This window comes from Seriola dumerili, unplaced genomic scaffold (genome assembly GCF_002260705.1).
Source record: "Seriola dumerili isolate Sdu_G_001 unplaced genomic scaffold, Sdu_1.0 BDQW01000322.1, whole genome shotgun sequence".
NCBI lineage: Eukaryota > Metazoa > Chordata > Actinopteri > Carangiformes > Carangidae > Seriola > Seriola dumerili.
Window position 1 is genome coordinate 833,879 of NW_019174577.1, and position 27,972 is coordinate 861,850.

Consider the following 27,972-nt stretch of genomic DNA (forward strand, 5'->3'; position numbering starts at 1 on the left):
CACTGGCTGCAACAGCAGCTCAGGGTCGTTTCAGGCCACCACTCCAAAGGTCTCCGTTTACAGCAAAGATGTTTTTAAGAATCTATGTGCTCTGTCTCTGGCAACCATTCAGCTATCATACTCGAGTCTTGCGCTTAGTGGCTTTATGAAATCAATAGTATTAGATCTTATCTTGCTTTCGATTTAATGTGGTGCCTTGGTTGCATACATATAAAGCTGCCATAGATGCATTTGTTCCCTATTCGGCTATTGGCAATGGAAAATATGAACAAATTCATTTTCCGAACTACAATAAACCCTTTATTACAATGTTTTCCTTTATTTTCCTTTTTATGTATACAATATTCAAAAGCCAGACATTGGAAAAGGTATAATCTGTTATTAAAAATGGCACATTTATTGCTACATTACTGTTATATACAGGACAGTTCTCAACTATATATATTTATATATATATATATAAAAAGAGAGAGAGAGATTGAGTGAGGCACTCTGAGGACCTTGCAGGAGTCATCCTCACTCCCAAGATGGCAGGCTCTGTACCTGTGAATGTATTTAACACTCAATAGTCTCCCCTCCTTTTAGTTCAACAAAGATATGACAAAATTGATGAAAGCAAGCGTTTTATTACTGCTTTCTTATACCAAAACAAGTCCAAGCCCGTCAACTGAACACTTTCCATTATAATATTGTAATTTTCTGTTGACATTATGTGCTCCTGCAGTGGTCGGTTGCTTTTCTGCAAACTGTGTCTGTCAAGACTTGTGTCAAGAAATAAAGTTCCCCCAAACAAAAATTTGAGTATATAGCTTGCGGGCTAATGGGATGTTCACAGAATACTAATTGACATCAAGTCAGATTTTCCCTTGGAACAAATCGACAATATTCAGTACACTTATTGATCTTGTAATAATAATTATAGTAAAAAAAACCAAAACTTCAAATACAACTTTTTGAAAGAAGTAATCAGAACTTCTCACAAAAAGTCACTGTCAATGTTACCAAAGAGCTGGAAGAGTAAAAGGTCAGGGGTGAAAATTGTCACTGAAGACAAAATATACTGAAAGTCACTGCAGCAGAGGGCTTGCACTCTGATATACAGAAATTTAAAATGCTCCAAATCATTAGACTCTAGCTACTATGGAAAATAAAACTCACTCCCTACATTGAAAGTGAAGCAACACATACACTGAAACATGTTAATGTGCATCAAAAGCAGACATTCAGAGCCAAAAGCAGCATCTCTTGAACCCTGTTATGTCAAGTGATTTAGAAATATAGGGTAGATAGAAAGAAAACTCATGACCTGGACCCATGACCTTAACTAAAACAGCAGTTTGGACAATATAATCCAGTTGAATAAATCAGAAAAAAGGAATAAAAACTAAACAAGATCTATGTAACATTTATTTATTTAACTAGATACACTGAAAGAAAATCTCTTTATACCATTTAAACTTCTTCCTGAAAATTGAAAAAAGCATTAGGAGAAGGGAGGGTGGGGGAATGAACAAGTACCTCTTTAATCTCCATGATAAATGAAATGATATGGTTCACAAAATAAAACTGTCTTAAATGAAAATACAAGTTCAGGCACTGATAAGGTATCACTCTCCCATCATGACATCTTAAGTCTTGAGAATGAAAAGGCCACACTATTGACTTGTATAGGTCTTTTTCGTCATCTCTTTTTGTAGAAATTAAAACACACAAAATGCTCTACCTCCCATTTGTGATTACACGTTGGTAAAATGCAGTCAAAACATGACATGACATGGGATTAACATCACAATAACACTGTTTTGTTCTCCATATTATCCATTACCTTACACGCAAATACCGACGTCTGCCTCCAAAATATGTGCAGGATACTAAAAAAGTGAGCTGCACACAGAGCCACTTGGTTGAGGGCAGACATTAGAAAAAGGTGAAATGAAAACTATTATACTGTACTGACAAAACCCAGGAACACAAGTTTGAAAATGAAGGCGATCCACATTTGTATGGTAGCTACATTCAAAACCAGTTGCATAATTACTGTTAGAGACAAAAATCCCTTCCCACATTTTTCCTCGGCGCCTCACTGCTAAAGTCAGACCACTTTAACAAGATTGCAGCACAAACTGTCCACATACCCCCAAATGGAAAGAAAGAATTCATCTGGGTAGCTGATGATATGCCTTACAACTAAAACTGGAATAAAGGATACACCAAACGCTTTCAATATTTGTCTTCAATCATCTTTTGACCCTTGGTTCAATTTTGAATTAATTTTTCAACAAATTCATTTAAATGTCAAATCCCCTTATTCAGCTCATCTACAATACACTCTAAACTTCAAACTAATATTGCCATTTATGTAAAAAATCTACAATGTATAGACTAACAAAAAATATATATTTTTATATATATTTAATTTTGAAAAATGAAACATATCAGAGTAATGTATGAAGTGAATTTACACATCACACTTCTCTCAGTAAGAAACGTGAGAACAAACTTACTCAGGAGATAGGTGAAGGGCTGTAATTCAGTGGGAATGCTCGCTTAGGAAAACAAAAGCCTTCGTTTCACAAAGACTTGTCTGCTTCAACAACTGCGTACTGATGAGATCCCTCCATCACAGGAACCCAGATTTTTTTGTCTTTTACAGAAGATCGATTAAGGGGGAAAAACTTGGAACTGTGAAGTCTGCTGGCATTGTCAGTGAACCATTTCAAGAAAGCAACAGCACTGATTGGTGCTTATCACTTAGCAAGAGTCTCAAATGGCTTTTTTACAGGACTTTCAGGGACTGAAATGCACTACAGGTCGACACTTAACTTCCAGCCTAAACCTATACAACTGTGCTTTGTCTTGTCTATGAATGCTTTAGTATATAAAGCAGTACAAAAACCTGAACCTATGACAAGGAACTACTGGAGTAATACTAGAATTCGTGGTCAACACAGAGGAAGAACAGTTTTGTAGTTGACAGATTCTACCACTTGGAAAATTCATAACCTTCAAGGAAGGAGTCTTCTATTCCAAGTCTCCAGATGCCTTGTGGGACGAGACCGGGCTCCAGTCAGAGACTGCCTCTAGGTCAGAGTTCCCGTCTTTCATGTAAGCTGCATTTGAACTGTAAAAACTTTGACCTTCCCTTGTGACCTTTTCACTGCCCTCCCCGAAAATTTGCTGATAAGATCAAGGAAAAGTCACTGAATTTAGACAATTCAACTTCAACTATAGGTTTGGTTACATAACATATGTAAGACTGTACCATCACGCTGGGAATGACATACATTAAAAATAATTGCTCATACACATAAGCAATCCCTTACAATAAATGTTCCTCACATGTAAAGCAATTTGCTTAAATGTCAAATAGAAAACATGTAACAATTAGGCACAAATCCTTGATTCAATTTGTGTTTGTTTAGGTCTCCTTTCTTTCACCAGAGCACCTCTCGGCAGTGTGTGAAGTCCCAATTTGTGGCAGGACATAAAAGTACTCCGGCGTTCCATCGTGTGGAAACCAAAAAAGAAAAAAAAAAATCTTAAATGTATAAAACAAAGCAAAAAAAAAAAAAAAAAAAAAAAAAAAAAAAAAAGTTCTTCACATTTGAGCTTGTAGTCATGGTTGGGAGTGCGACAAACAGGCTGTGTCAGTTTTGGCAGTATGCATGTGTGTACGAGTGTGTGAATGTGCATCTTGAAACTTGAACGGACAATACACAGACATGTCCACATATACACACACACTGAGAATAATGGGTGGAAGAAATTTGTTAAGGCCACATCCTCTGACAGCCAAGGAAACACCACCAGATCTGTGAAAAGAAAGGACCACAAACATTATGCTGACTGCTAAAAATGTAATCATGTGTAAAATAAATGCCTACAAACAAAATCCTCTGGTTTACATTCTGAACAATCACTTCATTAGCAAATCCTCAAGACCTACCTGGTGTTACATGTGGCCAACTGGATTGTGGCCATCTCCTCCCATACTAGGATGGCCTCCTGAGAGCTGCATGGGTGCTTCACCGACCCCAGACACCTTCTCCTCCTCACGGCGTTTTAAACATGCTGCCTTGGGGTTAAGGTTACGCTCTGACAGAGAACAGGAAAACAGAAACAGGCTTCATCAGTATCAAGAAATAACTGTATTTAACAGAGCTAAACAAATCTGTGCTTCCCATCCACTACGTGCTGCTTGCAGACTGACCTCTGACTTGTTGTTCTAAATTGAGGATGACATTGACGGCTTGGTGCAGGATGAGAAGTTTGGTCTGAGGTTTGTCATGGCTGAGGTGCAGCTGGCACATCCTCCCAAGCTCCTTGAAAGCCTCGTTGATGTCCCGTACTCTGAGACGCTCACGGGCATTGTTAGCCACTCGCCGTTCCCTCTCGCGCTCCATCTTCACCTCTGGGGGAACGTCCTCGTCATCTTCATTGTCCTGACTGGTTACAAATAGAGATGAAGTGATCAAGACATGGGCAGGAAGAAATTTCAAATAAACCATCAAACACTATAGTACTGAACTTTTGTACTGAATTGATGTGCGAGCAGTTAATACTATATAAAAGTGAATACTGTGAATCTCCCATTTCAGAAGATCAATTTGCAATCTTTACCCCACGAAAGTTAGACAGGTTCACTTTTAATAGTATACTGCACTGTGTGCAAATTGCTTGCTGCTGTACCTAACATTATGTATTGTAAGAAGGGAAGGCATGATAAGCTGGAGCTTGCACCGTTTCTGTCATCAAAAAATCTTTGTGATTCAAGATAAGGATTTGTGTTCATTTTCAAGTTTTCCATATCAAACCTTTAAACTCCTTTGCAGCATATGGCTAGTGAAGTTCAGAATGTCATAATATTTTACTACAGTTATTCTGCCAATTAAAATTCACATTTTAGACACCAGCGCCATGAACATGTGCTTTGAGTGATGTCCGGCAAGAGCCCACAAAGCACAAGACATTGATTCTCTATTGGAGAAACTTACTCATCTTTCTGGTCTGAAAGGCCAGAGAGCATCTGGAGGGTCAACGCCTCCTTTCTGAAAACGTGACATGAAGGGAGGGGGATTTTGACATTGTTAAACATCTAACCCAGACTGAGCCGTCAGTGGGACACACAGGAAAGAGTAATTGAATTACATTATCTTTTATAAGTGTCTAACAGCTGACATTTGGAACCTTGCAGCGGATATTTCCACCATCAAATGGTTCCCTTTATATTCTCATACTTGGCATTTGTGACAAGAAAATCTCCACCTTTGTGGGATAAAATTGTTTGCACTTGAATTAAACACCACGATTAAACAGTTTTGTTTCTGGTCAAAACACAAATGCAGGTAAAAATACTGTGAAACAAGTAAAGACAACTTACCTTGTTCGACTACGTGCTATCTTGGAGTCCTTCTTTTCATCGTCAGACTTGTCTCCAACAGAATTTTCATCATCATCTTTGTCTTCTCTCTTGATGTCTGAGCTGCTGGAGGAGTGTGTGGAGCGAGCCATACCACCAGGGAGACCTAGGGACAAACACAGAAAAGTGAGGATTCAATTCCAAGGCACTTAAGTCTTCATATTTTTAGTGTCAGAAGATGGGCTTAATCAAAACTCCCCTTTTCTGGAGAGGGGATTTCATTTGAGTCTTAAGGTGGAAAAATTATGAATCAGTGGAAATGTACACTAGCACTGTTGCAAAACCAATCTTTCATTTCAGCACCATTACACCACAAAATACAAGACCTACTATTATGTAATGTCACTAAATAACAACATGCATGTTCTGCTAAATAAATAAACATATGAGTCAAACTTACTGGTAAAGGCTTCTGGCTGGCCAGCTGACGGTGTGGGTCCAGATGCGTGATGACCGTGCAGAAGAGTACTGCTGGGAGGAAGGCCTGTGGGCTCCTCATGTTTCCCTCCCTGCTGATCAAGGTGGAGAACAATGATGTGAATCTCACAAGGACAAATAGAACCACTACAAAACAGATTGCAAGGGATCCTACAACAAAATGTTTTGGTCCAACTAAAGTAGGCAGCGTGGCTACAATCAAAAAAATTATTGAAAGAGGTACATGTCTGCAACTGAATGAAAAAAATATATACTTTGCAAAGCAGCTAATTAACAATGTTACTCATTTCATTTGCAAATATTTTTGTGGAACCAATGCTACATAACTCAGTGAAAATTATGCATGAAAATACTTTCTATTTCCAATTGCTTGAAATTTTATTTTGGCCAGCAGATGGCACAAATGATACTGTGTTTGACAGGCATCCTTGTTAATAGCAATAAACTTCTGAGTAATACAATTTTGAATGAGTGTTTTTTTTTTTTCTGTTTTGCTTTAAGTTTTTGGCTAACTAGGACAGAAAACTAAATAATTTAAAAAGCAATTTGTTGTGCAACATAAAACTAAGATCAATCAATATGCCCTATCAGTCCAAATTTTACAAAGTTACATCAAATAAAATATATTGCGCAGGTTATGGTTCTTGTAAGTGATGTTACAAACAACATATAGTATCTTTTTCTCAACCCTTATAACGACAGCTTCTTCAGCAGAGGCTGATGGGATGTGCATGTACAGAATTCCCCCCAAACAAATCTGAATCTCCACTCTGACAGTGTGACCACAAAGTCTTTGCAAATAACTTTATACATGTTATGGGTGTGATAAAATTAACCAAAAACACAAATGAACACTCTTGTTTGCCTCATGTTGTGGTCATATACCATCAAAAGTCTGGTGGAGTAGGTGACTCACCATAGCAGGATGTCTGTTGCTGAGGGCAAGGCTGGCGTTGGGAAAAGCTGGAGAGAGGCCTCCGAGGCCCCCGTTGTGTACTGAAGACAGCAGGCTGTGCATGTCAGAGTGGGCGCCCTCTAAGCCAGGGCCCTGGCCCACAGCATGGCTACGCAGTACATGGATGGCCTCCTCCAAACGATCCTCCATTTTATTCTGCTACATAAATACAAGAAACGCGCAATTATATATGATATCAACAGGACAAAATACAAGTCCAAGAAACAGCTAATAAATATAAACAGGGTAGTTTTGATTTAATGATTTAAACAGTAACATTCCAACTCATAAAATAACCATACAAAGGCTAGTAGAATATATTACGGCAACTCCATGTTTCCAAATAACTTTGATGTAACAGAAAAATGTTTTAACATACCAGTGGATGTGGTTGCCCTTCATAGTTGGGTGTGGTTGGTCTTTGCCACTGAGACTGAGCTCCTGCTGTGAGAAATATTGGGATAGTGTTTAGTGTTAATTTAACTTTACACCAGATGGAGCTGCAGACACATTTCTGTGCTAAAGAACATTTAACACGCAGAGGATCATTTTTGCTCCAAGAAGTTCAGCTGATTCATTTTTGTGTGCCAAGAAAAAGGTTGCACTCAAACTGAACAATGTAAATGAATTGGTCTAATGTTGGTATTCTGTGGCTGAAACTAATATATTATTCAAAACGGATGGTTGCATGTTAGAGTTAAAGATAGGAACAAAAGAGGGTGGTTTTACCCTCTTTCTCTGAACTCTGTTCACCAACCTTTTGATTGGCAAAATGTACATAGCTCTCAGGTTGTTAGGAATCTTACATCGAAAGCAGGTAGTAATGACCCTTATATTATCTGTATACGAGGACTGAACTGTACCTGCGATGGCCTGAGGAGATCCAGGAGTAGACGGAGCTGAGGAGAAGTTATTACTGTTGTGGTCCGATGGGTAAATCTGAAAGAAATAGCCAAAACATCTCAATGTTATCTACATGCCTTTAGAAAACACAGCAATGCTTTTCAGTACAATTAAGTCAAACAATTCAAACTACTACTGGGCAAGATATGGCAAAAATGTCATCAATGTAATATTTCCTACTTCATACAATATTTTTCACTAATCACTCATATACCATGTCATGAAACTCTAAATAGTAGAACGAAAGAGTTTATTTAAACAGACAAATAAGTCTTACTGGGCAAAGGTAATGTTTTCATCAACCTGAAAAAGTTTGAGCTCCCAGCTTCATTTGCCAAATCCATCTGCCAAACTTGAGGATTGTTTGTATGGTTTAAAACCAATTACATATCCAGAGATATTGAAAATACAATGTATGATATGATATTAAAGTATACAACAAATATTAGGTCTTTAGACTTCACTGTTGGGATGTGTCTTCAATATGTTTTACAATGGGCTTTCATCTGTTTTGAATCAAACCATGAAAAAACAAAACAATAAACCAGTGATGGAATATTTTGTTAGCATCATCGTCATTCTTAGTTGAATTCACACTTATTTGTTCTTTCTTCACAAGAATCGCCCGACAATATCACATTGTCACTTTGTCAGAGAAAATAAAATCCTGTCGAAAACTGTCGTAATTGTTTTATTGCCCAGCACTAATTTAAAAAAACCAACAAAGAGAAAAGAACTCACTGAGGCAAGAGCCTTCCCAATTTCATCTCCTGAACTGCCAGCTGTGGTGCCTCGGTTGGCTGCAGAGACAAAATAAGTAATATGAGTCAGATGACCTGCTAATTTGTTTTTCGCAGAAAAAAAAAAAAAATTACATGACCAGGGAGTTGAATCAGTGACAGACATTACCAAGATACTTGTGTGATGAGTTCATTTTAACAGTTCCTTACCCATAATGCCTTCTCCGTTGATGGTGGGTGTGTGGTTGTAGGTGGTGGGGGCTGAGTGGAAGCCATTGACTTCGCTGCCGTGCAGAGGATAGTTCTGTGGGGACAGAGGCAGGGGTTGACGCTTCTGGAGAAGGGATACAAGCAGCTTCATAAGGCACATACATCGCTCACAGAAAAAAATGAAAAATCTTATCAGCTTCATAATGGGATGGAAGTTTAGCTTTAATTACTCAGTGTGTTAACAGATAAATAAATGTATACATCTCAGACGATAGGTGTTAAAGAAAAGGAAATGACACTTCAGCAGAGCAGATGCTAAAATCTTTGATCTCCCTGTTAATTTATACATTCAAGTTCAATTTCCTTACAAGCAACAATAGAAGATATGAGCTATTGTAAAGAAAGCAATAGATGAAGGTGAAAAAGAAAAAAAAGATGACCAGGAAGACAGGAATGTGACTGAATTTGTTTCTACCCACCATCCTGTCTTGCGGGTTAATTGCGGAGAAGGAGCCTGGCTGTCCAATGTGTGGAGAGTTGCCCAGCATGGCCGAGTAGCCAGAAGATGACCAGGGGTCTTCTAAGAGAAGTGGAGACACATTTGCAAATATGAAAACAGCTTGACAGAAAATATTGCAGAAACAAAATTATTCCAGTCAAATTTTGTGAAAAGTTACCTTGCATGTAGAAAGAGCCAGGGTAGACAGCTCCAGGCTTAGCACCAGGATATCCTCCATTGTCTCTGGTGTACTCATCACCAGATGTGGAAGCATACACCTAAACAAACATGCAGACAGTGCGCAGTTGGTTCATGATTTCTACAATAACTACTATAAACTTGAAAATAGATATTTTATGATTCTGGATGTAAAGAGTTTTCCTATGTAACCTCGAGCATCATGAGAGACAAAGTAGTAATGTATCAATCCACCCTATCTTTGCTATGGAGAAAACACTAGCTCTAAGTGGCCACAAGATGGCAAGAGGGAGTCTGCCGGCGGTGCAGGCAGGCCGGCTCCTCGCCTGTGGAGGAGAACACAGCGGCCATGGCATGCTGGGCACAGCGACGGCTTGAATCCCAGTGCACAGTGAGCACTTCCTCTAGCTCCCAGGACCCCAGTGACATCGCACTGCCTGGCCTGCAGCCCCTCCCTAGAGCACATTCGGTATCAGCTCGCACACATACCATGCATTCAGTGGGCCAACACACACACATACACACACCCATGCACACTCCACTAGCAATACCCTCAAACTAGCACTAACACATTCTCTATGGCATCAACAGAGAACTAGAAAACATGGATATGATCAGCTCCGATGAAACTGGACATTTTATATTAGCACCTTAAAGAGTCACACATCCTTTCTGCATATTGCTAACAAAAATGGATGCTGCGCCTCCAAAGCCACAGACTGAAGATGGACATGAGAAGCCCTCAGTTTCTTGACACCATCAGTCGCCACTCAGTTCATCTTTTCTCTCCTCCTCTGTAGTACATGGCAGATAGAGGAAGAGAAAAAGAGAATTGAGGCTATGCTGCAAAGAATGCTAATCCAGAGAAGGGATTTTTTCTGTAATTTGATTTAACAGGGAGAAGTGGAAAGGGAATGGAGAGATGCACTTCTAATTACAGAGCCATCTGCCTGTTCCTGGACCATATCCAACTCCACAGGCAGCTGGGCTGAGGAGAGGGAGCGAAGAGAGGGAGAGAGATGGGGGCTGGGATCCAGTCAGCAAGAGAGAGAGAGAGAGAGAGCGAGCGAGAGAGAGATGGAGAGAGAGTGCAGTGGGTAGGGGGTGGTAAAGGGGCAAGGGGGAGGATTGAGGGGAAAAAAATGAAGGCCCTGATGATTTATGAAATGGGTAGAGAGATAAGGGGTGTTGACGGGGGACAGGAGAAGGTAATCTAAATGACTTAAACAAAGCTTGATATGGCCAGGGGAGTGTGAAGGAAACAAGGGATTTAAAATGATCACGGTTAATTCAGGGGAAAACATGACGGAGATGGCTTCATTTAACAATAGGCTTTGAGTTGTTCTTTCACGGGGAACAATGTCGAGTGAATCCTGCTGCTCTAGATGGGAACAGAGAACTACACAATGACTGGTGCTGCTGGATAATTGTATTCTCAGGAAGAAAGGGGATTTCTAGGGTAAAATCCTCAACTAATAGGGGTTTAATGTAATTCAGGTTATGACCATGTAAAGGTCTCTACACTAGAAAAACATGGGTTGTGGCAAGGGGTGGGGAGTAGATGAAGATTAACATCAACCTAACCTCAAAGCGCTTTATTCAACCACAAGGGTTTTGTGGTTAGTGTACTGGACAACTAGGGGGCAGAAGAGAAGTTCCTTCATGTGTCTGATTGTTGCCGATGAGAGGGGCTGTAGGTTCACAGGGTTAGGGCAAGGATCTTGTGTACAGGCATTGGTGGGTTACAGAAGTCAGGCAGCTTGAGGGGAAATGGGAAAACAGCCTTTACAGTGCTGCTGTTATTTGTCCATTTACTGATTTACAGCAGCATGATTTAAGTGACAAAAGTAGATAAAGAGAAAAAGAAGAGTATGTTGAAGGGGCGGCGAAGAGAGGCAGGAAGAGAGGGAGTGTGGGAGGGAGGACAGACCACAGGATCATCATCGGCAGTCATTAATCTGGGCTCAGACACGGGGCTAAGAGGCCTCGCAAGCACTGCGCCTCACAACTGGGTCACTCACAGGGGGAGGCCCACCCAGGCCATCATGTGGTGAAGCGTAGGCGGAGGGCTGGGTGAAATGGGGGAGGGGGGTTCACACACAGACATCTCATTTGCACTAAAACCACGCGGCCATCGTTCACACTGTGGGGAATGACTGAGGTTCAGACAGTGAAAAAGAGAGGGCCACAAACAAAGTATTCACGTTCAAATCTCTGTGATGTCGTCACCATGGCGAAGTGTGTCTACACGCAGGTATCGGCAGCCACTGCAACACGACAACACCCGCAGGTAGAGGACAGCACCGATGTCACCAAAAACAACAAACAGATTTCTTTGCCTCATTGTACAGTGAATCAAGAAATTGATTAAGCAGATCGTTCACCAGGTCCACTTGTGATCCGTCTCTGACTATTGGTCGATCTGATATGAACCCACCTAATCAATGTAGCCCGCTACAGTAGTTGCATCTGTTGCAACTTTATCTCAAACTAAGAGTCAGATCACAGCACTATAACTAACTAACGCTCGACTTCATTTCCTGCCACATAAAGCATCCATGGCTCTGTGATTTCTAACCCTAACCCTAGTCAGCCATATAAATCCTTTGAATTTACTTCATCCAAGCATTAAAAAATAAATCAGCATTGGCATGAGTTGAACTTTTGTTATCAAAATTTGTGCAACATTTACTAGAATGATGAAATCATGGGGCAAAGACGGGACTAATGAACAGGTATTTGACCAAGGAAATTTTATATTTCTTTAACTTTTAGAACATGACCTCCACAATCAGAGCAAATATTTACAATTGGTCAATAACAACTTGTCTTAATCTTGTTTTCCTCTGCTTGTGTTACTGGTGTGCTGCTTCAAGGCACCGTACTGAAACACGGATGCCACAAGAGCAGAGATGCAAAGGTTCCATATCCAGTTTATTTTTTGGGTCACTCTTGTCATCTGAGAACTACAGTAGCGCAAGGGACTGGGTTACAGAAAATGTTTGTGCAATGGCAGTATTTCATATTGATGACCCAGTGGCAGCTCAAGCAGCAAGACTGGGCTCTAATAGCAACATTAACACAGGCTACTGCACGGTAGGATCCTTCTGACATGAAATATCATGTTTGCTATCGTAAAAAGTAATGTGTCAGTTGTTTCAGGTAAATGAAGAGCAAAATATTAAGAGGAGTTACTGTTATGTTGAAAATGCTATGTGGCATTCAAGTAGACCAAACTGCCTCTGAGTCATCTTTGATCTACTTGCTGAAACTGTATGGAAGGACAAGCTGGTAATCAGCACACAAGACTCAAATTTAGCTTGTAAAAATAAACTATAAATGGGCATGATGTGGGCAACTGCAGCCTTATTCAATTCTTTGTCAAGTCGCTTTAAACCAACAGTGAGATTCATTCAGTACATACTCAAACATGTAACAGTGACTAGTGTTTCCAGCTATGTGTGGTTGCCATCATCAACACACAGGCTGCATCAGCTGCTGGGAATTCTGGGCCCACTGACAAAATGTGACACTTGGTACAGTAAATCAAAGGATACTTCCAAACTGCTTGGACCTAGGATTGGGGTTCAATAGTGCTCTGTTGAATCCAGTGTCAAATCCACTGAACCTTTTTAGATTTATCTTTTAACAAGTTTAAGGAACACACATTACAAATAACTTAATATTTAGGAACTAAAACTACAAGATTGTTATTCAAAGAAGTGAAAGTTTTGCCAGAGAGATTACATATTTGCTATTTAGTCAACAACTTCCTGAACGGTCTCTACACTGTCCTGCGCTAATGAAAAAAGAGAGAAGAGATAGGATTCAATAAGAGCTTTGTAAAACTGGGCTTAACAAATCCAAGTATCTTAGTACCAAATTTGAACTGGATCCAAATTTGAACCAGCTATTAGAATCAAACCTGCTTGGGCCTCTCGTGCACTCGACTGCCTGAAACATCTGCATCTTTATTCCACAAATCCATTATCTCTGTGTCCTCCCAAATCATATAATTCCAGTTACAAGACTTGACGAAGTACCTCAAAATCCTATAAAGTTGCTCGTCTACATGACAACCAGACCCTGAACACCACTTGAAACCACTTGAGTGTAGTGTAGAGACAACCACAGTGATGATGTTTATTGGGGCCTGAGTTGCCTGACTGTCAGCTCACAGAGTTTGACTGAGCAGAGGATCTTTACCCCTGTCTGTCAAAGAACTGCTCAAGCAGAGTGGGGAAAGCAGTGTGTATGTGTCAGTGTGCAGCAAGTGTGTGTACTGAAAGAGAGAGAGTGAGAGAGACAGAGAGTGAGAGAGAGAGAGAGAGAGAGAGAGAGAGTGAGTGAGAGAGAGAAGGACTGGCTGTGAGCTGTGAAGGCGAGCAGAAATAAGCTCTCACCGAGGACGGCAGGCCAGGGGGTTTCCGAATCTTCTTTGGCTGAGTGTCTACATACAGGCGGTGGAGACACAGAGGGAAGGTGAAAGAGAGAGAGAGAAAAAAAAAAAAAATCAGCAAAGACACATATGTCAATGTTATGTCAGTTCAGGTGCAGTTTCACCTGCGTTTGCTCTAATTTAAACTGCAGAACAAAAACCAGAAAACACACAACAGCACCCATCCATGCCAATCTGTATGTACATGTCAGTGTGAATGAAATGATGCTGTGCAGTCATCTGTGCACAGTTTTGTTTTGAAAAGATTTGTCATATGTACACAAAAATTACAAAAAAAAAAAAGAGTCAAGCACAACTGTCAACCGTTCAAAAATGTTTACACAAAAGATGAGAAATGCACTTTTGGTCTAGTAGCTCAATTTCACAACTATGCTCCTACAATTTCATAAATTGCAGGGGTAAGTACTGCTAAACCAATTAGTCTTTTATTACTGTAAAAAAATTAATAGTTTGAGGCCATTCTTAAGCAAAAATGACAACAATTTGCTCCTTCCAACCTCTCAAATGTTTTCATTTGCTGGTATTCTTAGCCATCAAAATTGACATCTTTGGCTTTTGGACCATTGGTGAGACAAAACAACCTATTTGAAGACATCACCTTGGGCTCTGGGAAATTGTGATGCTCATTTCCTGCCATGTTATAGACCAAACAATCAAGAAATTAATCAGTAGATTATCAAGGTAGGGGAATGGTGGAAAATAAAGACAGAGGAAGAAATTACTGGTGCCACATGCCCAATGTCTATCTTACCTATGCCTCCCTCAGGCGGCCTTCTCCTAGGGTTGTTGGGGTATGATGGGTAAAACTGGGAGCCAGACTTCAGGCCAGAGGGGGACATGGCATCTGGGCTGGGCATCGCTATGTCGCTGGGAAGAAAACCAGGCTAGGACAAGACAAAAAGACAAGGTCTTACTAATAATACATACAGGGGCGTGGGAAAGCACAGCACAAACAAACAGCTTCTGTTCTAGGAAATGAAGACCGTTAATTCAAAGTATTTAACCTGAAAAGAGAAGTGAGAAAACAGGGCTTCCTTTACACTGACACATTACATGAATTTATCTCTCACAAACGGCATATCCTTGAAGTGAAATGAAAGGAATTAGAAAAATGGTAACATACCTGGCTTCCAAAGGGAGGGTACGGTGGCCTCTCATTTTTACCTGTAAGATGAAAGAGAAGATCGTTTGAAGGAGTGGAACCCTGAGCTGTTTGCACACATTAAGAGGCACTGATGTGTGCTAAAACAAATGAAAACTAGGTTTTCTAAAGTACAGAAAGTCCAGAGATGCTCTCCCCTTTTTCAGTACGCTCAGCTGCATAAAGCCGCCTGCCAGAAAAAAACCCTAGGGAAGGTTTCTGCTTCAGTGCCCTAACATCCCCAACACTCAACGAATGAACACAGGCACACACACATGCACATACATGCATGTAGACACACATACACATTTTGCCACAAAGAAAACAATTCTGTGGTCATAACAAAATATGCACAACAGTCGAATTGGCCATTATCAACATGTTTATTTTAAAACTGGAGTGTGACAAAGCAACATTTCCTCTGGCACTGAGCAGTAAATTTACCCAATTTATACACTCATTTTGCTAAAGTGCTACAAAAAATTTCATCAAGGCTTTTTTTTTTTTTTAACCACATAAGAGTCACTTGTGAAAAATTACTCAAAAAGAGCAAAAAAGAGCTTACCTGCGATCCCTGAACTGATGAACGGAGAGGACAAGCCTTCATGTTCATTGTAGTGGGATCCTTCTCCATAGCCCTATAGGAACAATGGCGAACACAAGACAACATGATTAACCTTAAAAAAGGAAAAAAAACATGGAAATAAAGAACATGCAGACATTAATATTAGGTATATACATTTGAACAAATACACAAACCTAAATGATAGCCACTCTTTATGGCCATCCCTATCTTGTAAGCACACCTATATGGCTTAGCAGTTACCCTCCCTCTGCTTTTCTGTCTAACTAACAGGATCCATGCCAAACAAATCTGCATCAGCTCGGGGGATTCAAACCGACTTTCTTAATTATCAACTTGTGGTAATCAAAGCCCGCTGCATCTATTTCACCCCCTGTTCCTTGTATTTACACAAGAGTTGTGCCAAGACAGTTACGGCGGATGTGAAGCTGCAATTACTGGTGGGCTTCCACAGAGGTTCTGGGCTACCAGAGAGCTTGCCAATGCAGGATCCTGAGCCAAGGTTATTAGGTAGAAAGTAAAACTACCACTTCAAATCAAACATGGCACACGGCAGGAAAACAGCACAAAGCTGTTGTGGTGGCTGGGGGAGAGGGCGTGTGCATGCGTGTGCGTGCGTGCGTATATATGTTCATCCATGGCAGAGTGCTCAATCGAATACGTGCGAGTGTGTGACAATATCATGGCATCTGGTGTTAATGCTTAGATCTCCAAACTTAAAATCGTGGGCAACTAAAGAATGTGAGTGTGTGTGTATTTAGATCTTACCCGTCCTTGGCTGAAAGAGGGACTGTTCTGTTCTGCTGAGCCCCAAGACCCAGAGCCGCTGCGCTCATCTAGTGCTGAAAAAACAAAAGACAGTGTTAAGATTGACAGGTAAGGACTCCAGGAAGTTAGTCTGAATTAAATATGATAGAATCAAAAGGCAGGTTGGGCTCATACTGTGAAAGAATATTAGCAATCACCAAGTGAGAACACATAATTATTATCCTATGTGTCACTACAGACATATAGAGATGCCCTGATGCTGGAGTCATATCAAGGGAACTCGTCACAATGCCATACTCTCAACATTCGATATCCTTAAGTGGCCACAATGGGCTTGCACAAGCCAGGATAGAGCATCACTATTGATCAAAGACGCTGCTGTCGCATTCAAGATGCAATGCAATGTTAAACCATTTCTGGGGAAAACCACGTAGGAAATGCTGCTCAGTGTATCCATTAGTGTTCATTACGGTCATTGAATATCAGAAAATTAACCATTAATATCCCTAATGTAATCCAAGAGGATATAATGTCATCTAAACCACATTTAAATTCCACTCACTCGATTTGACAAATACAAAACACATAAAATAACACAAAACGAAATGTGTAAAGACAAAACATGAACCACTATGTTTTAGGTAAAGAAAGAACTGATGTGTGGCACAAAGGAAAAACACAGCCAAAAGACTGGTGGAGCAGAAAACTCCAAAATACCCCCATCATCCCCTTCTCCCTGTCTTATGCACTAATGCTATCCAGGCTCTCTGGAGACACAAGGCTTAATTGCATGCTGATTTGCATAATTGTGCATATTAATGTGGTTTCCTTATGAATATTCATATTTCGTCTTTGATTTTTGCCTAATTAAAAAAATGTGTGTGAGAAAGCAAAAGAGAGAGTGAGCGGGTGGAAGGAGAAAGCAAGGGGACGAGAGAGGGGGAGGGAGAGAGAGAGGGAGAGAGAGAGAGAGAGAGAAGGAACAAGAGTGAAAGGGGTCTGGGCGAGATCAGCAGCCTGGCTGACGAGTGAGAATGAGTGATGAGACTAACAGAGCGGTGCAAGCACCTACACACGCTGCGACAGCCGTGATCTATGGAGCTGATGCCAGTGGCATGGAGAATCAGGCAAACAGGGAGGAGAGGGGACCTCAAAAAGATCAGCCTCGCTCACTGTCAGGTCGGCCCTGCTGAAAGGCCACAGCACTAATAAAGCGCTGCACCACCATCAACCATGTCCAATGGCACAGGACACTGGTGATGGGCTCATCGCTAAATAAAGATGACAGACTTTGCATGAAGACACTTTAGCCAAAGCTTGGTGCCAGGAGAAGTAATACCAAATTAGCAAGATAAAAATCTTCTTCAGAGAAGAGGCACCAACAATGAGGTAGTCTGTTTCTAGCCTAGCTATGAATGAATCTATTTTAACTCAAACACCCTCACTTCTCCACTTGAAGACGCTCTAGCTTCATCCAAAACTGCTGTTAAATCAAAAGTATTTTTATATGTATTAAACACATAAAAATATAGTAGGTAACCTGCAAAATCACATCATATCATTGTCAATAATCACCTGCATTGAGTAGGCCTACCACCAAGACAACAAGTAGAGGTGGAGAGTAAGTTCATAATCCTCACAGCTATTTTCAATACACCACTCATCCACCTATGGAGCCTCCATTTGGCCAGTGGGGGTGCAGAGGAGAGAGTGAAAGCACGGCTGTGCAGGAGAAGTCTGACAACATTGTTTCACACTTACTGGAGTAATTAACTCGAAGGCAATTAAAACAAGGTGGAGAGCTGCTGAGGTGACACTGACGCTCAGCCAGCCTAGAAGAGCCCAGCTATGCCAGAGGAGAGATCTTTCTATTGTTGTTAATCTCTTGTCATGTGTAATACCAAATGCAAATTGACAGTCACCACAGGCAACCAAAATGATAAAATAATGTATAATGGGCTTTTAACTGACCAACCATGCTTCAAATGCTCTTTATATATAAAAAAAAAAAAACAAAAAAAAAAACAACTATCAGTTAGGGTCACATGCTACACTGGCCACTACATTTGAGATAACATTTGGCTGCTGGGTATGTTGCCATGTTGCTCTTGCACAAGCAAGTTTTAAAATCTAATTGTAAAAACAAGATATGTACCATTTAAAGTGGGTCGGTGATGTACTACTACATCAATTATTTTGGTTATATAAAAATATTTATAGCCCTTTGCTTTAAAACAACCCTTTGCCCGTGACCTAAAAAGTTGGCTCTAACAGTTAAAGAGTCTGCATTCTCTATTAAATTTAATAGGACAAACTCAGATCTTTATATCCTAATTTCATCTTTACTCAATCTGTTTATGAAACCCACTTTTCATTTTTCTTTGTTTGGAAAATAAAAAGAACTTGAAGCTACCACACTTTTATTATCAGCTACTGTAGATGCCTTTTAAAAATCCCAGCAATTGATTATCTTGACACACAATGGTGCGATACTTGCGTAGCAGTGGTAACACACCTCCTTGGGTGCAGTGACAGCTAGCAGTTTTTTGCTGTTTTTATATCATATTGCTAGAAGCAGAAAAGAAGCTTCCAATGGTTCAACAATCTTTCTTTAACCATGGATAAAAAACACAAATGGTTTAAATTTATGAACATTAACTAACAGACGAGTAACTCTGAAACACATGATTCCAGTGCCTTTGATTACAAATATTGATGAATGCATTAAAATGTTTACCCTCTGTAACAACACATTTCCACATTTTTTGATACTAATTGTAAGGGGAAAAAAGGTGCTGTACAAAATCTAAATAGCATTTAGGACTAAATGATTAGTGTCAATGTATCCTCTCAGTATGCAATTCATACTTACAGGACATCTCAGATTACACAAAGAGAGTTCTTGAGCACTGTAGCTCATGCTAACTAACAAATCTAAAATCAAAATTCATGCGATCTTCAAACAATGGACAATTACAAAAATGGGTGAAGAGAAGCGCATTACTACACTGAAAAAAAACTGAATTAATTTACAGCTCAACTGGTGAAACTGGCCGTGCCCCTTAAGTCCATAACAGAGACGAATGCTTCTTATCAAATGGGAGCTACATATAGCTTTAAGTGAAGTAAGAGATTAAATTTTGAACAGTCAATGGGAAAACAAGGTTAGGACTTAAAATACTCTGAATTATCCACCAGTTAAATATACACGTTCTCTGGAAGCATATCACATCCATCTAGAGTTTGACATGGCTAGTGTGAATGAAGACAAATACTGACTCACAACCAGAGCCCAGAAAAATATTTATTTTCTAAGCCACAAAGCCTTCTTACGGCTGCAGGCTCTGAAAACATCTAATTTAGTTGAAGAAGGAAGCCACTCTCCTTTGAGATTTCCTCGTTCTGAGGGCTTAGATTTTCTAACTACAACTCACTAATGCACAGAGAAATATATGACACAATACTGCAGCCGTGTGTAGGTACACAACTGAGAGTGCATAAGTCAAACACATAGCTAGTCAGCTAGCCAGCGGGGGAGACCACATGTGTAAATTCACAGTGTTGTTTGTTGTGATCTCAGGGAAGCGAGCATGTCGCGTCCTGTGTATTTGTGTGTTTGTATGTGTGTGAAGGGGGTTGGAGACGTTGCCAGCAGCTGCAAAGGTGACAGAGGGGACGCCTGCCTGAAGGCTTGTGGGTTTGGCCAGCTCCCACCACACACCATCACACTCTGCCTCCCCTACTTCTCAAACATCCCACACTTCTTGCCAATCCTCTCCTCTTTCCTCTCCCCTCCACTCCACTCTACTCGACACACCCTCCCCCCCCCCACACACACACACACACTCTGGCCACTGAGGAAGGGAGAAGGACGCCTAATGCAATTAGCACCCCTCTGAGCACTTTTGTGTTGATGAATAGTGGTGGTCTGGTGGGCCACTAGGCTGCCCACTACCGTTCCCGCGCTGCTGGGGCCTTGAATATACAAGCCGCCTAAGTGACGTCATAGGCGGACATTGTTCTTTAATGGTCATCATTTCTATAATAAACAGGTGTCCTTGCCTCTAGCCATATAGTGTTTTGGAGTAGTATACAACAATCTGGGCTGGGTTTCAAAATATGGTCCTGTTGACAAATCCAGGCATTACATACATACACTCACACAAATATATATATATAATTATAATTATATGCCTCATATGTCCTGACTGTCTATATGAGTTTTCTTCCTTATGCAGAGAGAGTGTATCCTATGTATTATATGAGTTATAACATGACACCGATCTATAAGAAACCCCTGGGCGGATGTTAGCATTTTGACTCTTAAGTGCTATTAGAGGGTACCTGTAGATCTCCCAAAGTTAAATTTGACAGCTTGAAGTATCGCATTAAAATGGGTGTCAATGACCAAGGGCCACACTTTAGGACACGAGGAGGGGGGAAGGAATTAACTCCTCACTGCTTAGTAATTGCCTGCTGTAATAGAAACAAACAGAATCCTGCCTTCCTCGGGCTGATCCCTATTCAACAAGCTCTCTCTTCCACTCTGGCCACTCTCTGCATGCTGGGCCAGTTTAAGAGGCTGCGAGCTGGGGGTGAGGGACATTGTCTCGGGCTCAAGCCATTTCCTGCAGATCAGTGGGGGTAAGAGCCCTGTGCTGTGTTGGGGGAGGAGTGTTTTACACTTCAGGGTGGGGGAGTCGTTTCAAGTCCATAAGCCCCCTTTTTTGTCTTTGTTCCTCAGTGGCCAAGTTCTCACTCTGGGGAACACTGGGGAGTGTGACTCGATTTCACACGCCAGGTTGGCAGGGTGACAGAGGAACGAAAGTAATACAACTTACTAATAACATTCAGGAAGAGAGAAAAGCTCACTCATAGGTTTCAGGTGCTTGAGGGGGTTAAATGGCGGCTAGTTCGCACTTTAAAATGTTGAAATATAGACTAATAGGTTGTTAAATAAAACTCATGGAGAGATATTAATAAATCTTCTCACAGTTTCAATGCTTCATACAAAAATATTCTCGGTCTGGAAAGATTTAAAGGCGCAGTCTATTTTTTTTTGTTTCTCAAAGATGTGCCGATGCTACATTCAGGACAGTTAAAAGGCCAAGAACAGTAGTCTGAAAGGATTTTTTTTCTATTTAGATAACAATCAAGGAATCACCACATAAACAGGCCTAGAGGAAGCTGCAGCATTTTGCCAAACGGTAATTTCTTCAAAAATTACTTACACTACTCAATCTATTACAATCAGTGTAGGATAAACAAATACGAGCACAACCATTTCCTCAATTTTGTAAAGCTTTGAGCACCACAAATAAAATTAACCTCTGCTATAAAGGCAGTGGCAGAGATCTCAAAATCTGGGAAAACAAAACTGAAACTGTCTGCATGCTAGATAACACAAGGATTGTGTAGGAAAAAAAATGGGATTCGGGCAAGCTAACCTTTTAATGCTTAAGTAATACATACATTTCTTAATATTAAATTAGTATATTGTTGCTTTTGCCAAAACTTACACATAGCCACAGTAATGTCAGTTTAAATCACATGCTCAGCTAAAATAAAACCCAACATTTGCCAAGACATACAGTGCAGACAAAACATCACCCCTGCCATGAGATTTAGTGTAGGTTTGTGCATTGAGCTGAAAAACTTACCTGATCCACTAAACTGACTGCTGGCAAGTGTCATTGTCCTGTTCTTCCCGTTGGCTACTGGAGGCGCGAACATCTACAAGACAAAAGAGGAAAGATACTGTAAATAACAAAGCAAAGGATGGCACACTTCACACATCCTATTTCTACCAATAAATGACATCACACACACATGTCGTTCAGCTGTTGTATGTTTTTTTTCCCTTACAGGCCCTTCAGGTTTGGATCAGTCTAAAGTGAGATACTATTGGAAAAACATTGATTTAACCATTGATTGACAACAGCATAACAGTAAAACATCCTGGTACAGACTATCAAGCATTATAAGCATTCAAGGTCCTTATTCACAAAATACCACATTTCAAAAACATGTAATCTCTTTATTGTAAATCAACCAATAAAGAGGCAAGTTTTTGCCAAAGCAAATGTACAGCATTTGGAATTAAACCTTTCAGACATATCTGAGACATAAAGACCAGAGGTCCAGAAGTATACTATACTTAAACTTCTAAAACACTTTGATGAGGCCATGGGTTCTGTCAGCGTGCCACTGTGGGCTTTACCACGGTGTGGTCTAAATATCTGCTGTGTGGTATCTTTCAGTGACGTACTCGACTGTACAAAGCAAACCTTTTTGAAAGTAGGACACCATAACACAATCTGCCACTACCACATATGATCTTTTTTTTTTTTTTTTTTTTTTTTTTTTTTTTTGAACAGTCTAAACCAGTCCAACAACCAATTTGGAAACCATCTTTGTTTCCATTACATTTGGTTGCAGATATCTCTGACATGTGTAGCTTTATTCCACGTCCAATCAAGCGTGCATTTTCGTGACTAGCCAGCAAATAAACATAGAGGAGGAAATTTGTTTGTACAATGTTTGACAGTTCCTCACCCATATTACGAATGTCACATTTAGACGGAACATCTGCTGATACAAACTGGCAGCTGATCAATCTGAGCTTTTCTAACACAAACCCAACTGTTTAATGAGAGCCTCCCACAAACCCCCCTTCACAACAAGGAGTGTTTTTCTTTCATGGGGTAAGACTTCCTTTAAATACCAATGGTGTGGCAGATAATATGACTACATTAACGAAGCAGCTAACTGAATCGTGCAAGTCTTTATAATGGAGCTCTACCAATAATGCACATCAATGCATTTCCAAAAAACAAAAGAAAAAACACAAACAAAACAAAACAAAACACTAAAATAAAGCTAGTCCTGTTGTTCCCTGGTGTTAAAGCCCTCAATGACTCTTGTAATGATATCAACACTTCAGTATTTATCAACTGTAGTTTATCAAAAGAAATCTCATGGGACATTAATTCTGCTGACAATATTTATTAGGAGTCACAGTTTAGAATTAGCTATTGTGCCCCATATATATTAATTACCCAGAGCTGGCAATTTAGCCTCACCAGCTCCTCAATTTATTTAGGAGCAAAAACTAACACAGCTCCATTGGGCCTATGAGATGTTTATGTCAGCGTAAAGCTCAACAAAGGGCTTCAAAACAAAATGAAACACAGGTAAATAAAGCTGAACAGAATACATCTATCCACTTTGTAGATAATGTCTGGAGGATAGCTCTGAAAGCATCTCTGTGAAAATGTCTTCCTAAAGACTAAAAATATGACAAAAACAAATGCAGAAGCTGCCTGCGCATACATCACATTATTACCCCCCCCCTTCAGATTCTGTTAACAAGACGAACAGGGGTGAAATTATTTCCACCATCTCCTGCCGTCGTTCTTGATTCACTATTTACATTTTATAGTGGACACCAGTTCATTTCAGTAAGGATCCACTTCCTTGTTGCTGTATCTCTACATCACCTACATAATTGAGTAACCTATATTTAAAACCTGAATTCATTTTCACCAGTCACCCTGAGGTATAGCAATATTTTACCTGCCATGCTTTGATGTAATCAGCACTACCTCTGCATGCCAAGAATGAGGGATGGAAATAACTTGAGCTGACACAACCTAATGTTATAAAAAAGATTTCAGGTTTTCTGTTGCAGATTTTGAGAAATTAAGTTTCCTACTAAGTTTCTTTCCACGCCCCTTTCCCCACTTCTCTCATTCAGACCTCCAGCTCTCCTCTGCCCCTATACCCAGACCTGTATCGCACTCTCTTTAGCTCTTTCTCCCAGTGCCACCCACCTACCACTGCCACCCAAAACCACCCAGACTGCTCTCCCACTCTCTTACCGCACTGAAATCCAGGAGGTCGCTGAGTTCCTTGTCAGTTCCCACTGCAGCCATTCTTTGCTGCTGTTCGTTCATACCCTTCAGTCTCTAATAAACCCTATGAGAGAAATTTGCAGATACAGGATTTTAATGGCACTAGCAAGCACAAAGAGAAGTTACATGTAGTTCTTAAAAAAAGAAACAGGGAGGATGATGGTAATGAATGATTCAAACTATTCTAGCTTTGCTATATCACAACCCTTATCTTAACCTGTCAGATGATTCATATTGGCAAGTTATTAGCCTCCCATAAGACACCAGTGCAGGGGTGCAGTATGTCAGCATTTTTCTTAAAAACAGAAGCAACGTTCTCACTGCTAATGCATCAAATATATGCTTGTAATTCAAAAATTATATTAAAAATAAAAAAAGATGCTAGTCATGGGCAAATCTTGTGTATTTGGAAAGTTAAAACATGACGATCAGTGATCGTCTATTGAGTCTCCAAACATGGCTGAAACATGCAGCTCAAATTACTAACCCCGCTGAAATACAGACCAATGAGGGAAAACAGACAACACGAGGCTACTTAACACATAGACTTTAGGCAGGTCTACTTAAAAGTGATAATTTCTCTGAGACACTGCCTTCCCATCCAAACAGTACAAGACAATGCCATGAAATGATGAATACTCTGCCTTCAGTCAAATCACTACCAAGTAATGACTTAAAAAATTGTCTTTCATTTTACGCGACCCTGGCAAATAACACAGCCATATGTCGATCATTGCTACATAAAAGAGAACGTAATACATTTACAATTACAGACATAATTGGGACTATTGTTAGCCCAAGGAAATAGTGGTGAAAGGCAGAGCTAATGACTATATGCAAACACGTCATTACCAAATTACCATATGTCAACTCAGAAACAACCTTGTCAAATGACACAGTAAGCATGAATACTGGATTTACCCTGTGTTTTGCATTCCAACGCAAGCCCGAGGCCGCTCTCTGATGCTGAGCGGTGGCTCTGCAAGCTTCACAGGGAACTAGTGGTAAGAGGAGCGAGTGGAGGAATAGAGGCACTTGGACACCAACAGGTGGTGTGCTTTTACAGCCTCTTTTGTAACAGAACTAGCATAAATTGATGCCACCAAAAAACAACAAAAAAAAAAAGATGGATGTCTATAGTGGCAAATTGTAAAATGTAAACAAAGGGAACTCAGAAGATTTGAAATTATGTCAACAAATAAAAATATCAATCCACAACCACTTGTAAGCAAAACAATCTAAAGTAATAAATTCAACAGATCTTTTTCTACATGTATGAAAACAACGCAAGTCACTTCTTGTGTGACAAACAGTGCAATCCAACTCCAGTGAACTCAGGCGAGCAGAACTAATTTAACCTTGAGACAAGGAAAGGAAGTGAACACACACAACACATCGCCCCAAGTGTAAATAGGCTAGGAACATGGCTGTCATGCCTTTTTCCAAACTTCTGGATAGGATGGCCAAAGAAGGACTAAATAGGTCATACACACCACTAAAATAAACTAAACATTCCCAAATATCATTTAACCACTGAGTTAAATGGAGTAGAGCACATGGAGGGGCTTAATGTAACAAAATGGCATCTTCAGCTAGTGCTGGATCAATATTTGAAGCAAGCAGATTAGGGGTCTTTGTCACCCCACACAAGGCAGAGAAGGCAGGTCATTCTCCACAAAAGAGCCTGCACTTTCAGAGAAACAAACCCCTCAGCTAAACAGATGCCTTGCATCAAAAACTTAGTATTTAATATAAATTTATGAGACCAAACACGACTCTAATTTTGGAGCCTGTGTCAGTTTTTGACCAAGACTTTCAAAAAACATAATAATGGACCAAATTAAGTTCCTTTGACCTGTCTAACAAACATGTAATTACTTGAGGATAATTGGTTTTTACACTTTAAAAATGTAATTTAAAAAGTACAATTCCGTGCGCACAGATTGTGCAGTTTTTTGCCGTTATTAGTAATGTCAAATGTTAACATAAAAGCAAACTAAGTAACTATAACATGTGTTTATGTCAATGCTATTACTATTGGAACAACAAGGACTGCCGTACTGAACAGAAAAGGCAAATTCAACTGTTGATTCAAACACTGCCCGAAAGAAACGGATGTTAATGTCTTGTGCCAGAAACATAATTATAAATAATAACCACTTTGGGTCAAACAGTTTATAACAATGACAGTAAACATCTAGGGCACCACAGGATGTAGGCTGTACATTATTTGATCATCTCCGCTAGGCCACATCCAGGGCCAAGCTACTGCTGACAACTAACCCATTCACCATTTATTTTGAACTATGTTGACATCATCCTCAAAACTAACAAAACCATAATATCCAGTTGTGACCTCCCAGTGAAAACAGATTATGTGTAAAACAAGTGCAACGGCCCTGACCCACGAGAAAAAAGAGCAATGGTCCAAACTTCATGCAACAAAATACTGAGCTCTCTTTCTTTCACATATTAGGGTTCAAGTCGTGCATTATGAGGGAGTTCAGTGGTGGAGACGGTGGGGGTGGGAGCATGAGGAATTTCCTGCCAAATGTGTAATAAAATAAAGTCTAGCTGGTGGCCAGACACTTCCATAAAGGAATGTTTAAAGGGCTACCAAATGGGTTTTATGGAAAGTTTGTCTCGGGCTTGTATGGAAAATACGCGTAGGCCCACAACACAAAGTTTAGCTAAAATGCTCGCCAACATTATACAACGTAAAGATTTCATATTTCCACATACTAGCTAGAGCTAGTGGCGGACACACGGTGAAAAACAAAATGAGGCTTGTTAGGCAGGACTAACATTTAACGTTAGTGGAGTCTTTTTGCAGAACAAAGGAGTAATTTCCTCCTCTCCGTGGTCGATGCGGAGACCATCACACACTTAGCTCGCCACCTCAAACCAGACAAAAACTTACATCCCCCGCTTTAACCACACATTCCCAAAAACTTTTCGAAAAATTGCAGGCGTCGAAATAGGTGTCAATGAAACACATCGAATTCATGCAACTTCCCTCGAAACATGAAGTGAAAGAGTGTGTTTTTACCTCTCCTCTCCAAGTGTCTGATATCCAACAGTAAAAAGAAAAGAGACTCGCAAGGGGAAAAACATAAAACTTCAAGAGAATTTCGACCTCAGTGCATGAAACGCATTGGAGCACAGTAGATGTCTTCCTTTTGTCCCGGTAAGCCTGCTTTTCACACAGCGCCCACGTGTTTGCTTCAATGTAACAAGCCTGTGTGCAAACAAATCTATTATAGTAACTAATGTCGCGTCTTCCTTTTTTGTTGTTACAACTGAGATGATTTCATTCTTCTCGTAGACATCTTCACCACCTCCGTCCACATTGTCAGACGCAACAACGTATCCCTCCGCACAAATGTGAGGGCCTCAAACGCCAGCGGTGTCCGATTTCAAACGCCTTTGAGAGAGGGGGTATTTTTCCAGGGGAAAAAATACAGGTTTAACGTCTTCCGATGGTCAAAACGACGGAAAATTCAAATTGCGAGTCCCAGTTTTGAGTACTGTATCTGCAATCCTCAAAATGCTGGAGCGCTGCGAGGACTAGGTCGTCCAGCGGAAGGCTATCGTAAGAAAGTTACCTGCGATTACACAGCAGCAGCTTGACGAGATGGCACGATAAATGCAAAGGACCTCAGCCAATGAGAAAGCGTGCACGCTTGACTGACAGCAACACCAGCCAGCGAACGGCTGCACATAGAATTTATACCCGCCTTCTTCTT

General features: G+C 40.4%; 1 protein-coding gene across 1 annotated transcript; it reads right to left on the reverse strand.

Annotated features, from left to right (window-relative positions):
- Positions 1-371: 371 nt before the first annotated feature.
- LOC111232104 (transcription factor E2-alpha-like) lies at positions 372-27,792 on the reverse strand. The gene is made up of 21 exons (XM_022759463.1): positions 27,276-27,792; positions 24,194-24,290; positions 21,974-22,046; positions 16,314-16,387; positions 15,528-15,600; positions 14,945-14,985; positions 14,573-14,705; positions 13,766-13,812; positions 9,343-9,442; positions 9,145-9,245; positions 8,666-8,789; positions 8,457-8,515; positions 7,676-7,751; positions 7,192-7,256; positions 6,774-6,971; positions 5,820-5,928; positions 5,381-5,525; positions 4,995-5,048; positions 4,211-4,446; positions 3,947-4,095; positions 372-3,812 (listed from the first exon to the last, which is right to left on the reverse strand). Exons 2-20 carry the CDS (start codon positions 24,266-24,268, stop codon positions 3,953-3,955), a joined length of 1,926 nt encoding a protein of 641 aa, XP_022615184.1. The 5' UTR covers positions 24,269-24,290; positions 27,276-27,792; the 3' UTR covers positions 372-3,812; positions 3,947-3,952.
- Between the last annotated feature and the right edge of the window lie 180 nt (positions 27,793-27,972).

Bases quoted from the DNA above. Each gene is read 5' to 3' on its own strand.
- LOC111232104 (XM_022759463.1), bottom strand. From the start codon at position 24,268: ATGAACGAACAGCAGCAAAGAATGGCTGCAGTGGGAACTGACAAGGAA. The intron at 9,443-13,765 runs GTGAGAGCTTAT...ATGTTTGTTTAG, and splicing joins CCCCTGGCCTGCCGTCCTCG to GTGTATGCTTCCACATCTGG. The intron at 4,447-4,994 runs GTAAGTTTCTCC...ATTTGTAACCAG, and splicing joins CTTTCAGACCAGAAAGATGA to TCAGGACAATGAAGATGACG.